The 15,232-nt window shown below is 41.1% G+C and overlaps 3 protein-coding genes across 3 annotated transcripts in view; all 3 read left to right on the top strand.

Moving 5' to 3' along the window:
• LOC134825063 (LIM/homeobox protein Lhx3-like) overlaps window positions 1-15,232 on the top strand; it is a 667,636-nt gene that overhangs the window by 392,469 nt on the left and 259,935 nt on the right. The window lies entirely within an intron of this gene.
• Window positions 806-13,169, top strand: LOC134825471 (collagen alpha-1(I) chain-like). Its single transcript, XM_063837685.1, has 16 exons — window positions 806-1,024; window positions 6,078-7,516; window positions 8,677-8,759; window positions 8,950-9,057; window positions 9,260-9,390; window positions 9,541-9,630; window positions 9,776-9,919; window positions 10,059-10,199; window positions 10,316-10,456; window positions 10,578-10,880; window positions 11,061-11,220; window positions 11,528-11,634; window positions 11,812-11,974; window positions 12,112-12,194; window positions 12,367-12,480; window positions 13,017-13,169. The coding sequence occupies exons 1-16, from the start codon at window positions 806-808 to the stop codon at window positions 13,167-13,169; spliced, it is 3,579 nt and encodes a 1,192-aa protein (XP_063693755.1).
• On the top strand, window positions 12,995-15,139 carry LOC134824854 (collagen alpha-1(IV) chain-like). The gene is made up of 7 exons (XM_063836831.1): window positions 12,995-13,189; window positions 13,333-13,511; window positions 13,687-13,806; window positions 14,018-14,170; window positions 14,417-14,475; window positions 14,637-14,772; window positions 14,971-15,139. Exons 2-7 carry the CDS (start codon window positions 13,338-13,340, stop codon window positions 15,046-15,048), a joined length of 720 nt encoding a protein of 239 aa, XP_063692901.1. The 5' UTR covers window positions 12,995-13,189; window positions 13,333-13,337; the 3' UTR covers window positions 15,049-15,139.

Here is a 15,232-nt window from a genome sequence, read left to right as displayed (position 1 = left end):
CAACAAATTTAAACAGCCCATGGCTCTGTAAATGTCATGTAGAAAATGACGCCTTTAGTTTATGCAGATAAATCTCGATGTCCATGTCTAGTGCTAACGTTTTTTTTGTTAAATCTCGTCGGGTGTGTTGTATTGTTGGCAACGTTTTTTCTTTGTAAAAAAAAAATTTTATCTAAATTGAAGATTTAGGTCATTAAAACTCGCAGTGTGCAATATTTTAACGTTATCAGTAACCAGCATCTGCCACGTAGTCATAACAGTGTTACTGACAGTTGGTAAGGATATTATCTCAGTAACAGTAACTGAGTAACAATTACTGTAAATGAGATACCACCCCTGGTCCACCTATATTAAGATAACTGCTAAACTTACCCTCAACAGCTAGTAGGCCTCGTCCCCTCCTCATATTAAAATGTGCAACATTGTAACTCAATACGCCAGATTTAGAATCATGCGTGTACCGGTGTGAGCAGATACCGGCTGTATTTTTCACTTACCTTATCGGACCTTATTTGGACGGACATTACTTGAACGGACATAATTATGAACGGACATTAATATGAACGCTAGAAGGCAATCAAAACCATACAAAATCCGAATTTTTTTCAACTTTTTTTGGACGTTTTTTTAATTTTAGCAAATGATTTTTAAATCCATTTTTCATACACTAAGCAAAAAAAGCAGTCTATAATAAGTAAAAATGTTAAAATATGTGTACATGATCATTATCTAATATCACATATCATCTTCATCAAATGGGTTTTCGTGCAGGGAGATATCCCGGTTTGTCTTCTACTTTATCGAGATGGGTGGTATGGTAGAAGGTATCGTAGCTGACATAAGCCACCGAAGGTCGCCTATACCAAGTGGGGAGCTAGAGATAAAGCTTAAGCTGTACTTTAGGCATTCAAGTATCTCTCTAGTAGAGCAGTTGGGATCGTTCATTGCCCGGTACGACTACGAGTTGGACAGACAACCAGTTGTAAGACAAAATGAGGTAGAAGAAGCCGAAGATCAACTTCAAGTGATCATGCAATAATGTGATATTTACAATTCAGATTGTTAAAATTTTATGATACCTTGTTTTTATTGATTCAACGATATAGTTTAGTCTAATGATAGCAATTGAAATTGACTGAAATTAAAATGTTGTCATATTCTGGACAAAAAGTTCGAAATGGAAACATTTTTGAAAAAATTTCAACGGACTTTAACTTGGACGGACATTAATCGAACGGACTTTATTTGAACGGACATTAACGTAAACGCTAGGGCCTCCAGCGTTCAAGTAATGTCCGTCCAAATAAGGTCCGATAAGGTATTGCCGTGATTTAAATCATTTCGTTGGTTCCGTTGATTTGAAATTAATATTCCGGCTTTTAAAATCAGTTATACATTTCCACGATTTCCACAGCCACCTAAAAATGTCAACTTAATCTACCGGCCCACTATATAAGATAACAATTCCAAAAACTGTTATAATTGGTGTTTCAATTAGATTTGTGGCTCTAAGTCTATACAGCACAGACTAACAGCTGGTTTAATTATACTCGTGTCGGCCCTGTGCTAAACCTGTCAAGACGTTATTTTGTTACAACATCAAATATTATAAAGGAGCCGCAAATCCTCAGAACAAGATGGCCAGACTGGCCGCATTTCTTTTTGTGGCATGTTATCCAGCCGAAAGTTATAAATATTATGGGCTCATACAATAGTACATTGTGCAATGTGTTAAGATTGTTACAATTACATGATGTAATTTGCAGTCAAGTCAGAATCAAGTCACCTACGACTAGGGTAGTAGACTTGAAGTTGACGTGTAACTATAGTAGTCCGGTAGGATTTTAACCAGTTGCATATCCCGGAGCTGAGATGTAAATATGAGCAGATGTAAGTGTAGTTTGGTCGGTGAGGGGATTGATGTAGCCAAACAGCTAGTCGTGAGCATATAAACGTAGCACAGCTCACTTGTACCTTACAGAGTGATATACGTTGTTTTCAACTTTTTAAAAGGAGTTGAACTTTATTCCTATCAGACTGTAATATTACTATTATTCGGTGTTTGATTGGTATGAATAGAAAGGGTATGAATAGAAAGTGTGTGAATAGAAAGTGTGTGTCACAGTTATATTTGTAATATTTGTAGTTTGATAAAGACCAAAACCTCGTGGTGTGGTTTGGAGTAATGCCCTTATTTGGGTGTAACTTTAAGATCGTATGTTCTATAAGTTTGACGCAGATCCTGCCTTTTATCTGTTGTCACAGGAAGTAAAGAATGCAATTAGCAGCTAGCCCCGTACAGCACGTCAGTACAATAGGGTCTCAGATTGTGGCAGCTAGATGTTCGGTATTAATAGCATAAGTATTGAGTTGTGTTCAGTTCTGTCGCTTTTTACAGGTTGATTATTGTCGAGTTTATTGATGTGATTAAGCCTTAAGGTCTTTTTGAAGAGTTTAATAAAAATAAAACCAACGTCTTAACCTGAAGTCTTATTAATTACAGCTTAAAACTTTAGCACATTTTTGTTGTGTTACTGGTTTAGGTTATACTAAGTCGAAGTGATTCGATTTGTTAACTTTCTATGATTGATTATTGAAAAGCGGAGCTTTTACTGAAAGTTTGCTTGAAAATATTTGAAACTGACACATTCACATTCATTTTCATCCAATAAATGTGATAAATTTGTAATTCATAATTAACGTTTTAAACTAATAACAACAACACTAAATGCACTTCATTAGTAAATCAGTTACATTTAATAAATCAAATCAGTATCCATGGGACTAAATACGAAATAACTATGTGCTGCTAAAACGTAGAACAAATAACACTATAACAGCTGCAGAGCAGCGATTAAACCAGGATTTAAGGCACCCATCACTGCACAAACTAACATAATTAATCACTGCACAAACTATCATAATTAATCACTGCACAAACTATCATAATTAATTTGTATGGTACGGATTATAAGGTGTTACTGTTAATCAGCTGGTGTGTAATTAATTTGTATGGTACGGATTATAAGGTGTTACTGTTAATCAACTGGTGTGTGAGGGAACATTGTGAGCTCCAAATTGGTTGACCACACGTCGCCCACTCTGTAGCAAGTAAACTTACTGTCTACATGGAGACCGAGGGGACTGGCAATGTGTGATCAACCATTTTGAGCCGGAGCTTAAAATGTCACCGTACTTAGTATGGCCTCTCCGGCATTTGTGTTTCAATACCATCCTATGTCAGCGTGTTCATCAAAGCGGAACATTGGACCAAGTCAAGCACGAAATAAACCGTTGATACTTCGCGCATGAAACGATTAACATCAATTACTTTATAATTATTAAACTTTTATCAATTCCGATATTATATTTTATGCAAATATTCATCAGACGTTTAGTCGAGACATGTGTATAGTTGTTAAGCTCCTCATATTTAATGTAGTTGCACATTGTACATGTTGCTGGCTTCAGCACAACAATAATTGTTTTATCGCCATCTTTTCGTTCATTTTCCTGCGATACGACGAATGAAAGAGATTTGGATTGCCAAACCTTTGAGAGAGATTCAATGGATCATTTCATACTGTAAAGAAAGTTACTGGTAACTGATAAGCTCAATGTAGTTGTGCAGGCCTGACTTCTGAAAATCATTAGTTGTCAACTGTCAGTCGTCATGTATCCATCCAATTAGACTATTCAGATTGTCGAATCTTTGCTATTGATTCAGTGGATAATTTAGTGACGGTCTGGCAGCCTTCAATTCAAATTATACTTTATTTTACCTGTTCATGAGCTTGAATTGTAGTGCGATAGGTCTTCAATCCTAATGTTGCAGCCTAGGGCGTGTTTCCATTTTACGAAGTTACGTAAATAGTAAAGTGAAATTTCGATTTTTAACCGGTTGCCTTAAATGTCTTGATAATGTCAAGGGGCTCATTCTACATTTTACCCAAAGCTTCCGGCTGGCTGATCATGATGAATTGTACCTACTTGTTAATAGCTAATAGCTATGCTTTCAAAAGTAGTTACATTAAACGTGGTTAAAGACCATTCGTGTGAAGTTAAGAATGTGTATTTAGTAGTGGTAATAACTAATAAAGTATCAAGAGTCTGAAACAAGAGTCTTTACCATTCTTCCCTCTAATCTATTAAAACACCTTCTATTCCTGTAATCTTCTGAGAAATTGGATCAGATTTCGAAGTATTTTATGTTCTCGAAGTATTTTATGTTTTCGAAGTATTTTATGTTCTCGAAGTATTTTACGACGTTGTTTTAAAATTAAAATAGGTTTTATTGTTTAGGTGTTGCGGTCATGTTTAGTGTCAGAATTAAATTTACGGTTCTTATTGAGACAGAGTTGAGTCTTTTAGTGTGGGATAATTTTAAGACATCCTTATGCGATATGGTAAACGTTCAACAACTGCATGTACAGTTTTAAAACATAAGTCTCCTTTCCTCGACTTATTTTTTCTTTCTTAATTTATTCATGTTATTATTATTTATTTATGTTATTGCCACGGTTATGAATATTTTGGATCGCCCAAAGTTCCCACCTATACAACAAACACCAGTTTGTACGCTAGGACCTTATAGACCCCACGTAGAGGCAGATCTCCCTCGTTGGTCACTTGCTGTCTCTCCCTCTCATCTGATTGGTTTATACACATCACGTGCCCCTCAGAGAGCGTGGTGATTGGCCAGCGCCCGTTGACATTACTTGGTGATGCCACAGAGCAGGAGGAGCTGGATAAATGTGTGTAGTTGGTGTGCAGATTGGGTATACTGAGCTGTTTTGATGCAGCAGATAACTGTTATTTAGCTGGTTTTGTTTCGTTGCTCGATGTAGTTAAGTTTAAAGATACTTAAACTCTAGGTTCAAATGCATAATGCATATACTTGACGTGGTATTTTGATCCAAGTGCGGCTTTTACTTTGCAGGCGAAATATAAAAGACTTAGTATCCGACTTAGTATCCGACCGGATATTATCCAACTATTAGTAATTAGTATCCGGTTAAACTAATTGACACCTGATCAGGATTTTAACTATAATCGTGTTAGAACGTCCAGTTTCGAACTTACCGATCCTTTCGTTTAAATACTCTTTAACTAGACATATTCTTGATCTTAATTACAACTTTAATCTATATTCCTCCATCATTTTCCAGTACCTATCTACTTTAATCTATATTCCTCCATCATTTTCCAGTACCTATCTACTTTAATCTATATTCCTCCATCATTTCCAGTACCTATCACCACAATTTACAGTTGCATGTGATCCCGGACACCGAACATTTAACCCCTCGCCGTTTTCAATAAGAAGATGGCCACCTTTACGAGTAAAGCTATGTCTTAGGTTTACAGATATCGTGCCAAATTTTGTGATATGAAGAGTGGAGCTGAAATGTCGTAAACTCCATTTGCACACCTTCTACACTGGCTTCTTTCCGTTAAGACCTACCCCCTTTACTTTAAGAAGTCTGTTGTTTAACCAAAGCTGTATATTGGTCACTTGGGAGTGCTGGAGTTGTTCATACTTTCGTACGAAAATGCAAGGTGTTATAGAAATGTTGTATGTCGTTGGTAAATATGTTCACGAGATATTATTTTTTCGTTGAACCAATCATTTGTCACTTTGAAATGGCCGTTGTTTTTCTCTGAAAATATTGCTCATCGCCAAATAATTAGTTACATCTTGGCGTTGAAATCTGTTTAACTAATTGTACAGTCTACAATGTTTAAACTGACTTTTGTTTATAATCATTCAAAGACCATTTTCAGGTTTTGTTTTCGTCATATTTCCGTGTTAAATGTCAGTGAGACACGTCGTTTTATTTCGAAGGTCTAACTTTGACCTTCTAGCTCTGCCAGCCAAATATACATCTCCTAACAAGTTATGTGATCGAACCACACTGCAGCGTATGCTAAGCTTAAGCCTCAAAATAGTTTTGATCATAATCTTTAAACAAACCTCAACATATAAATATAATGCCGTTATACGGTTATTATACGTCTCATCATGTAAATATGCCGCTACGTCTCTTCCTTTGGAACGCATCTATTAATAATTCGAGCTCGCCGTCATCGCCCTCAACACCTTCCCAATAAAACCTACGCCTTCTACCACCTGCACTACCACCCTCTACCACCTGCACTACCACCCTCTACCACCTGCACTACCACCCTCTACCACCTACACTACCACCCTCTACCACCTGCACTACCACCCTCTACCACCTGCACTACCACCCTCTACCACCTGCACTACCACCCTCTACCACCTGCACTACCACCTGCACTACCACCTGCACTACCACCCTCTACCACCCTCTACCACCCTCTACCACCCTCTACCACCCTCTACCACCCTCTACCACCCTCTACCACCCTCTACCACCTGCACTACCACCCTCTACCACCCTCTACCACCTGCACTACCACCCTCTACCACCTGCACTACCACCCTCTACCACCTGCACTACCACCCTCTACCACCTGCACTACCACCCTCTACCACCTGCACTACCACCCTCTACCACCTGCACTACCACCCTCTACCACCCTCTACCACCTGCACTACCACCCTCTACCACCTGCACTACCACCCTCTACCACCTGCACTACCACCCTCTACCACCTGCACTACCACCCTCTACCACCCTCTACCACCTGCACTACCACCCTCTACCACCTGCACTACCACCCTCTACCACCCTCTACCACCTGCACTACCACCCTCTACCACCTGCACTACCACCCTCTACCACCCTCTACCACCTGCACTACCACCCTCTACCACCTGCACTACCACCCTCTACCACCTGCACTACCACCCTCTACCACCTGCACTACCACCCTCTACCACCTGCACTACCACCCTCTACCACCTGCACTACCACCCTCTACCACCTGCACTACCACCCTCTACCACCCTCTACTACCTGCACTACCACCCTCTACCACCTGCACTACCACCCTCTACCACCCTCTACCACCTGCACTACCACCCTCTACCACCTGCACTACCACCCTCTACCACCTTCTACCACCTGCACTACCACCCTCTACCACCTGCACTACCACCCTCTACCACCTGCACTACCACCCTCTACCACCTGCACTACCACCCTCTACCACCTGCACTACCACCCTCTACCACCTGCACTACCACCCTCTACCACCCTCTACCACCCTCTACCACCCTCTACCACCCTCTACCACCCTCTACCACCCTCTACCACCCTCTACCACCCTCTACCACCCTCTACCACCCTCTACCACCCTCTACCACCCTCTACCACCTGCACTACCACCCTCTACCACCCTCTACCACCCTCTACCACCCTCTACCACCCTCTACCACCCTCTACCACCCTCTACCACCCTCTACCACCCTCTACCACCCTCTACCACCCTCTACCACCCTCTACCACCCTCTACCACCCTCTACCACCCTCTACCACCCTCTACCACCCTCTACCACCCAGATTATGTCACAATCACACTACCGAGCGTAATAATTTGGAAAACCCCAGCCGGCGGCATCAGGCCCTTTATATAATTATAATATGTAAACGACCCCTTGATTAAGTGATATTTAACATTTTGTTCCACTCAGCCGAATATTTGATAAATCGAGTGTAATAGTTGGGTGACTTCGACGAGCCGCGCAAGCTTATAGTTATATCATTTGCATTCTCACTTAAATTATAACTAATTTTCATACACAGTAAAAATTAATTTTCATACAAAATAAAAATAACAAAAAAGATTGGGTGGGAAAAGACAGGCTGCGCTTACGGTCCCAGTAAAACACACACACACACACACACACACACACACACACACACACACACACACACACACACACACACACACACACACACACACACACACACACACACACACACACACACACACACACACACACACACACACACACACACACACACACACACACACACACACACACACACACACACACACACACACACACACACACACACACACACACACACACACACACACACACACACACACACACACACACACACACACACACACACACACACACACACACACACACACACACACACACACACACACACACACACACACACACAGACACACACAGACACACACACACACACACACACACAGACACACACACACACACACAGAGTTAGGATTACTGTTACTGTGATAGGATATGATATCTTGTGCTATATATCTAACGCTATTTAGCGCTATCTAACGCTATCTAGCGCTATATGTCGCAACGACATCTGACGCTATATAGCGCTATCTGGCGCTTTATAGCGCTAGATAGCGTGAACTGTCGTAAACTGACTTATCCCGCTATCCAGCGCTTGATGTCGCCTGCGTCAGATGTCGTCGCGACAGATGTCGTCAGATGACGTCAGATATCGCTAGATGGCGTCAGATAGCGTCAGATGTCGCGGCAACATATGACGCTAGATGACGCTAGATGTCGTCCCTAGAATTTTTATGAAAATAGCGCTATCTGTCGCCTGGCGTCAGTGCTGCGTGCTTAGCGTCATCTAGCGTCATCTAGCGTCATCTAGCGTAGCGTCATATAGCGTCATATAGCGTCATATAGCGCTAGATAGCGCTAGATAGCGCTAGATAGCGCTAGATAGCGACATTCGAAAGGTGCCGTGCCGGTCGACCAGGACTTGGTGGTGACAGAGGAGCAAATGGTATTCCTGGAACTGATGGAAACCCCGGTAGTCCAGGTATGAGCCGGTTTAAACTGATTCTATTTATAGAAAGTTTATAAACTTTCTAAAAGTTTACTAAATAGCTGAATAGAATATTAATATCAAGCATTTTTTAAAAGTATAGTAGAAAGTCTCGTAGGAGACGCGGCTAATATATATTTACGGTTATCAGCCTAACATTTAAATGACCCTCTTAAATGTACAGGATTGCCTGGTAACGGAGGAACGGACGGTACACCGGGTGAAGTAGGAGATATGGGTAACGCCGGACTTCCGGGAAGAAACGGATATCCTGGCCGACCTGGATACAGAGGTATGTAAGATTTAGTGACTTGGTTTATTGAGAAATAATAGACTTTTGGCAGCTTGCTTTAGGCCTCGCCTCTTTAACCAGAGGATTTGCAGCTCTTATTGATACCCCAGTATCCTATTCAGCTTCTTGAGGGAATAATGAAGTAAATGTAACTTTAATTTTCATTTCCCATGATTTTTTGATAATAATAATTATTATGCAGGAGACGCAGGAAGCACAGGAAAATCAGGGTCACCAGGACAACCAGGGTCACCGGGATGTCCAGGACTAGATGGAGATGCAGGACGTAACATGGCCGGAACCCGTGGAGCAAGGGGAGACCGTGGTGAACCGGTTGGTGCATTAGTTAATTAAGTTCATCTCCTTTATAGTATGCAAATAAAACTGTGCTCGTAGTTTTCTTGTACCAAATCTAACACTTTGTCATGAAAATCCCCAGCTTAACGGGGAAATACCTATCCAATTCTCAATCTCCACTTACAGGGTACACAAGGAACTGAAGGTACTAATGGTGATCCCGGAAGAGACGGAAACCCCGGACGAGATGGACTTGCTGGTCGACCTGGATATGCTGTGAGTACATGAAGCATATTGAGTAACATAACTGTAAAGGACATTATTCAGTACTTTTTGTCGTCACGATCATACAACCCTTAAATGACTCCAATCACCTTAGTTCCCGAGTATGAAATAGAAATTAACTGATTAAAACTATCAGGGAAACAGAGGACTTCCAGGGACCCCGGGAACACCAGGAACCTCTGGAGCAAAAGGAGAAAGGGGACAAAAGACCGTTATTCCTGGAAAGCCTGGAAATCCTGGATATCCTGGACGTGGCTTCCCTGGCAGAGCTGGCCTCCGGGTTAGTTCAATTCTATTCTGTATTTCATTAGCTATTCACCCCATTATACCTTGTAATTACACTAGTATAAAGCCAATTTAAAAAGTCGGTTGTGTCTAACACTTGTGTAAACGAAAAATTAACTCCTTCACCAATACAGGGAGATCCTGGAACCGAAGGAACACCAGGTAACCCAGGACAGCCTGGTGACAAGCTGGAGCTAGGACCTGGACCTGCTGGTAACCCTGGTTTACCAGGTCGACCAGGATCTAGAGCAGCCGGTGGAGACGCTGGTCCTCCCGTGAGTAATTCTATTACATACATAACTGCTTTTTATTAGATTAAATTTTACTGTAAGTTCTTAATCATTATAATTTACAGTGAGCACATCAAATTAATACTATCATCATCATTCAGGGACCCCCTGGACCCCCAGGTTATGATGGAATCTCTAGAGATGGATACCCAGGAAGGGCCGGTACACCCGGTTACCGAGGAGAATCTGGGCGTCCAGGTACACCTGGTACCAAGGGAGAAATTGGAGATGCTGGAACTCCAGTAAGTACATTGTAGTCTAGCATTTCATTTTACCAGATTTGAGATTTCACATATGGTAAGTTTAAAAAAAACCCCATTTTGTTGGAGAATGATTGTTTTAATATCCTAACTTTTCCTCCAGGGAACCCCTGGTTTCGGAACTAACGGTCTGCCTGGTGAAAATGGACGCGACGGAAGAAACGGCAGTCCAGGACGAAGCGGATATCCAGGTAACCCAGGAACTCCCGGTAAGCTGGGATCAGAACCAGGAATACCCGGAGCAGATGGCACTTCCGGACTGGCTGGAGCTGATGGGAATCCAGGCTACCCTGGCAGAGCCGGGTACGCAGGAAGACCAGGAGAAACTGCAGTGGGAACACCTGGTAAAGCAGGAGTAAGAGGAGAGGACGGAGTACCAGGCATGGATGGATCACCTGGAAACCCTGTAAGAATTGTATATGTTTTCATGGCGTAATTAATTAGTTAATTAGTGGAAATATGAGTGGAAGAGTAAAGATATTGGGTGACTAACTTAGAGAGACTCTGCATATTGTAATATAAATCTGATCGCGATATAGTTTTTACGAAATAAGTTTTATAAGCTGTTTAGCAAATACATTATCAGGGGTTACGAGGAACCAATGGACGCCCTGGTAACAAAGGTGCAGCAGGAGACCCAGGTGCCCCTGGGTTCGGAACACCAGGCAAAGACGGAACTCCTGGATCTCCTGGATCAACTGGAGGAAAGGGACTCAGAGAAGATAACGGTAGAAACGGAAACCCTGGTTAGTTCAGCTGGTTAGAATTGGGGCCGTTACATTAAAATCTTTTAGTATTCAGTACCACGTCCAGCTCGATTACTTTTTTTTTCTGAAATTGAACACCAATACAGAGTCTCACAATAATCTTAGGTACATACTTTAGTACATACTTTAGTACATACTTTAGTACATACTTTAGTACATACTTTAGTACATACTTTAGAACATACTTTAGTACATACTTTAGTACATGATAGACTGCCTATTTTAAACAAATTGACAAGGAAACTGTTGACATAGTGTTAACAATTCAGCAATTCTATTGCCACAGGACGAAGTGGACGACCTGGATTTGACGGTGCTCGAGGAACCCCAGGGAGTGACGCTGGTAAAGGAGAAATGGGAGATGCTGGATTTGACGGAAACCCAGGGTTCCGAGTAAGTGAGAGCCGGTCCTGATTTAACAGACTGATGATAATTTATAGATTAACAGATTATGATGGAACTCTGTAATCGATACTTCGAGTTGGTCAGATTTATCGTTTATCCAATGTGGTGAACTTTATTACTTGGTAGTCCATTCTATTGTCATTCCCTTACCAGCTTACCCATCAGGGAAACCCGGGAAGTCCTGGTAAAAGAGGATCCCCAGGACCTGCAGGTCTTGCTGGGGAGCCTGGCAGTCCGGGTAGAAATGGATTCCCTGGTAGGGATGGTAACCCTGGTAGAGCTGGAGTTCGTGGAGACAGGGGCAACCCTGGAACACCTGGACTTAATAGTGAGTTTATTTAAAATGTTTGATTGGGCGATACTAATTTTATTTTCCTATCTCAAAACTAAATTTAGGTTAAGTTTTTGATCAAGAAATGCAAACGAGTTTAACGTTTTGGAGTAATAACTGATAACACCCTTCAGTGAACCAGCCCGGAGCCCCAGGAGCTCCCGGAGCAAAAGGACGACCAGGAAACCCCGGCTGGGGCGGATTCCCTGGCAGTCCTGTATGTTAGCTTTTTAAAACTTTTATAGAGTTTTTCTACAAATTATATTTGGTCCTTTAAAATTTAAGATAAGGTCCGACAATGTTTTATTTATGCAATGACTGATTGTATGTAATACGATAAACTAGTCATATACAATGACTGAAATGTGTTTTTTAATAATGTATCCCAGGGTTCACCCGGAAGACCCGGAAACCCCGGAAGACAGGCAGGTCTCCCTGGATACCACGGAACTCCTGGAGCCGAGGGGAAATGTGGGGATCCCGGACCAGACGGGACGCTCCTGGTGAGAACCCTTTTTGTCAGTTTGTGTTGTGTTTATATGGATAGGATGTGACGTCTATAATACTCTATAGTCTGAATAATGTAGTTGATCACATTTAAGCATTTAGCTTGAAAAGTCGATTCTGTGCTCCAATGAGATCCGACAGTATTATGATATGCTTATTGAAGCTTTGATTAACACTTTACAGCAGAACATCTTTAAACTGAAACTTTCACCCATTCTCAAATAATAATCATTACCTCAATGACCTCCATCCTAAAAACCATGCTTTGTTAAGACTGTCAACTTTCATTTGTCAGGGAGGAGGTGGCGTCAGTATCGGGTGAGGCAGACCCGGTCCTCCGGGGAGATAGAAACTCAGTGAAGACAGATTCTAATTGAAATAAATAGCTGAATTAATACCATTTCAGAATATGAGTGTGACGTAAAAATGTCGATACGTTATTCAGCTATTTATTTCCATTAGAATCTGTCTTCACTGAGTCTATTCAGAAACAATCAGAAATTTGTTAAGACCGTAAAATTTCATCTCTCAGGGAGGTGGCTTCAGTATCGAGCGAGGCAGACCCGGTCCTCCAGGGAGATCAGGGGTGACCATGAGATCCGAATACGCTCAAAATTCAAATTCAACAATACACTATCCACTCGCAAACCAATCAAGCTCCTTCCTGCAGCTTCGACTTGAATGAACTTGCTCGCCTTAACGGTGGTTAGTCGACCGAAATTCATTAATTATTAACAATCAATTAATTCATTAATCAAGTAAGTGTAACCCACTATTATTTCTGATGCGTGATGATTACTCCAACATTAGTGTTTTATTATTGGAAAATTTACTTGACACTTCCTCAGGACGAATGCCGAGAATAGAAAAAGAATCCTCAATAGCCCTCTGGGAAGGATTCAGTGCCCTGTACATGGACACTTCCTCTGGTAGCGGTTGGGGACAGCCTCTTTCCTCCTCTGGTAGTTGTCTCAAGAACTTCGAGATTCAGCCGGTTGTGGAATGCAGTACCAATCCCGGGTGTGAGGTAAGAAGGGTAGAACGCCCTAAATTGATGTTGACATGCTCATCTCTGATGTGTTGAAAAGTATAGAAAAACTGAGTTTATTTCAAAATATCATCAAGGTTAATCTACGGAATATATTAGCTAAACGTAAATTAAATATAAGTTTAACCTTTTTAACAGCCCATAATAACACCAGGTAAAGTTTGACGAGAGTAGCATGTGGATGAGTACATGTCCTGAAGAAGGGTCTGGAGACACTATTGGAGAGTTCCTTCCCTACGGAGAGACAGAATACGACGTTGCAAACCCTAAACCGGTAAAATAAATACACTTTTAGGGTGAGGGACAAGGGCAATAATTTCAAACGGTTTTATTTTATGATCATTTATTGCTGTACTGTATTTAAACGTATTTAAATTTAAAAAAGGAAAGAAAAAAGATTAGTCTACTTAAGCTTGATTTCAGTTGGCATCTTACTGAAACTATGAGATTAGAACAATATTCTGATTACCTGTTCATTCCCCAAGGTAACGGATTACATATCTCGGTGCTCAGTATGCCAGAGTACCTACCCTTGGTTGGCAGTCCACAGTTTTAACGATAGAGTTCCTGAATGCCCGCAAGCCAATAACGGAAAGTTTGAAGCTTATACGCTTTGGGTGGGATGGAGTCTTATCGTGGTAAGTAATTAATTAGTTACCATTGATTAATTACCATTAATTTTGTTTTCAATTTTTCAAAGTATAAATAAAGATGCTTAATACTTTACTACAACTTAAATTATCAATTAACTGAAATCCTCGGTAACCTTATATAATTTGATATGTTGTCCAAGATACATATAACAAGGGCTGGTAGGTAATTTATCATGTTAATTGGTAGGTAATTGAGTAATTGGTAGGCAATTGATCTTGTTAATTTTCCAGGCTAAAGACAGAGGTGGTGGTGTTGGACAAGATTTGACCACTCCTGGGTCTTGTATGAGGTACACTGCTATAGTGCTATTAGTTTTACTTGACACTGGATTCTTGAATCTTGCAAGCATCAAGCATGTCTAACTGTGACGTCCAGTGATGATTCAAGTAAACATTGTGATCCTAATATCCTGATCATTTATTATTTTCCAAAATAAAATACCCATTTCAGACGGTTCTCCCCGCTGATTTCAGCCAAGTGTCAGTACGCTGGAACTTCAGTGAGCGGTCCTAACTGTGTGTTCCAGTCTTCTGGTGCCGAGATATTGTTCGTCAGGAACTCTGAGAAAGAGTTTGATGATGATGTGGTGAGTGCAGGATTTTTCTCAAACAAGGGGATATTTTATTAGGATATTCAAGAGGGAAATACAACTTCAAATTAACGTGCTGTTGACCCAGAGCTATTTAAAGCACACCTTTTTACCGATTGTTTTTACAGGGTGTTTCAAAAATCTTGCAAGGATGTTCTTCTTCTTCTTTCTTTTAATCGATCTTTTATATTTCAGGATGTTGGTGTTCTTGATGACGACCTTCATACTTACTTCTCCAGATGCGCTGTATGCTTGCTTAAGATTCTCCGATAAGATGACCGGATTGGATGTTCTCTGAATTGGATTTTATGGTTGATGAGTTTTGAGAATTGTTACAAATGTGATAATGATATATTTTGCGTGTATTGAATTTGTATGATTTGATTTCTCTTCAATTTTCAACTAATTTTTGTTCATATTTACCACTGTTAATACTTACCTGAGGACCCCAGGCTTT

The sequence above is a fragment of the Bolinopsis microptera genome, chromosome 13, assembly GCF_026151205.1.
Source record: "Bolinopsis microptera isolate Bmic1 chromosome 13, MBARI_Bmic_1.0, whole genome shotgun sequence".
NCBI classification, from domain to species: Eukaryota; Metazoa; Ctenophora; class Tentaculata; order Lobata; family Bolinopsidae; genus Bolinopsis; species Bolinopsis microptera.
The sequence above is the reverse complement of the archived record's forward strand: the minus strand, read 5'-3'. Positions and strand labels throughout refer to the sequence as shown.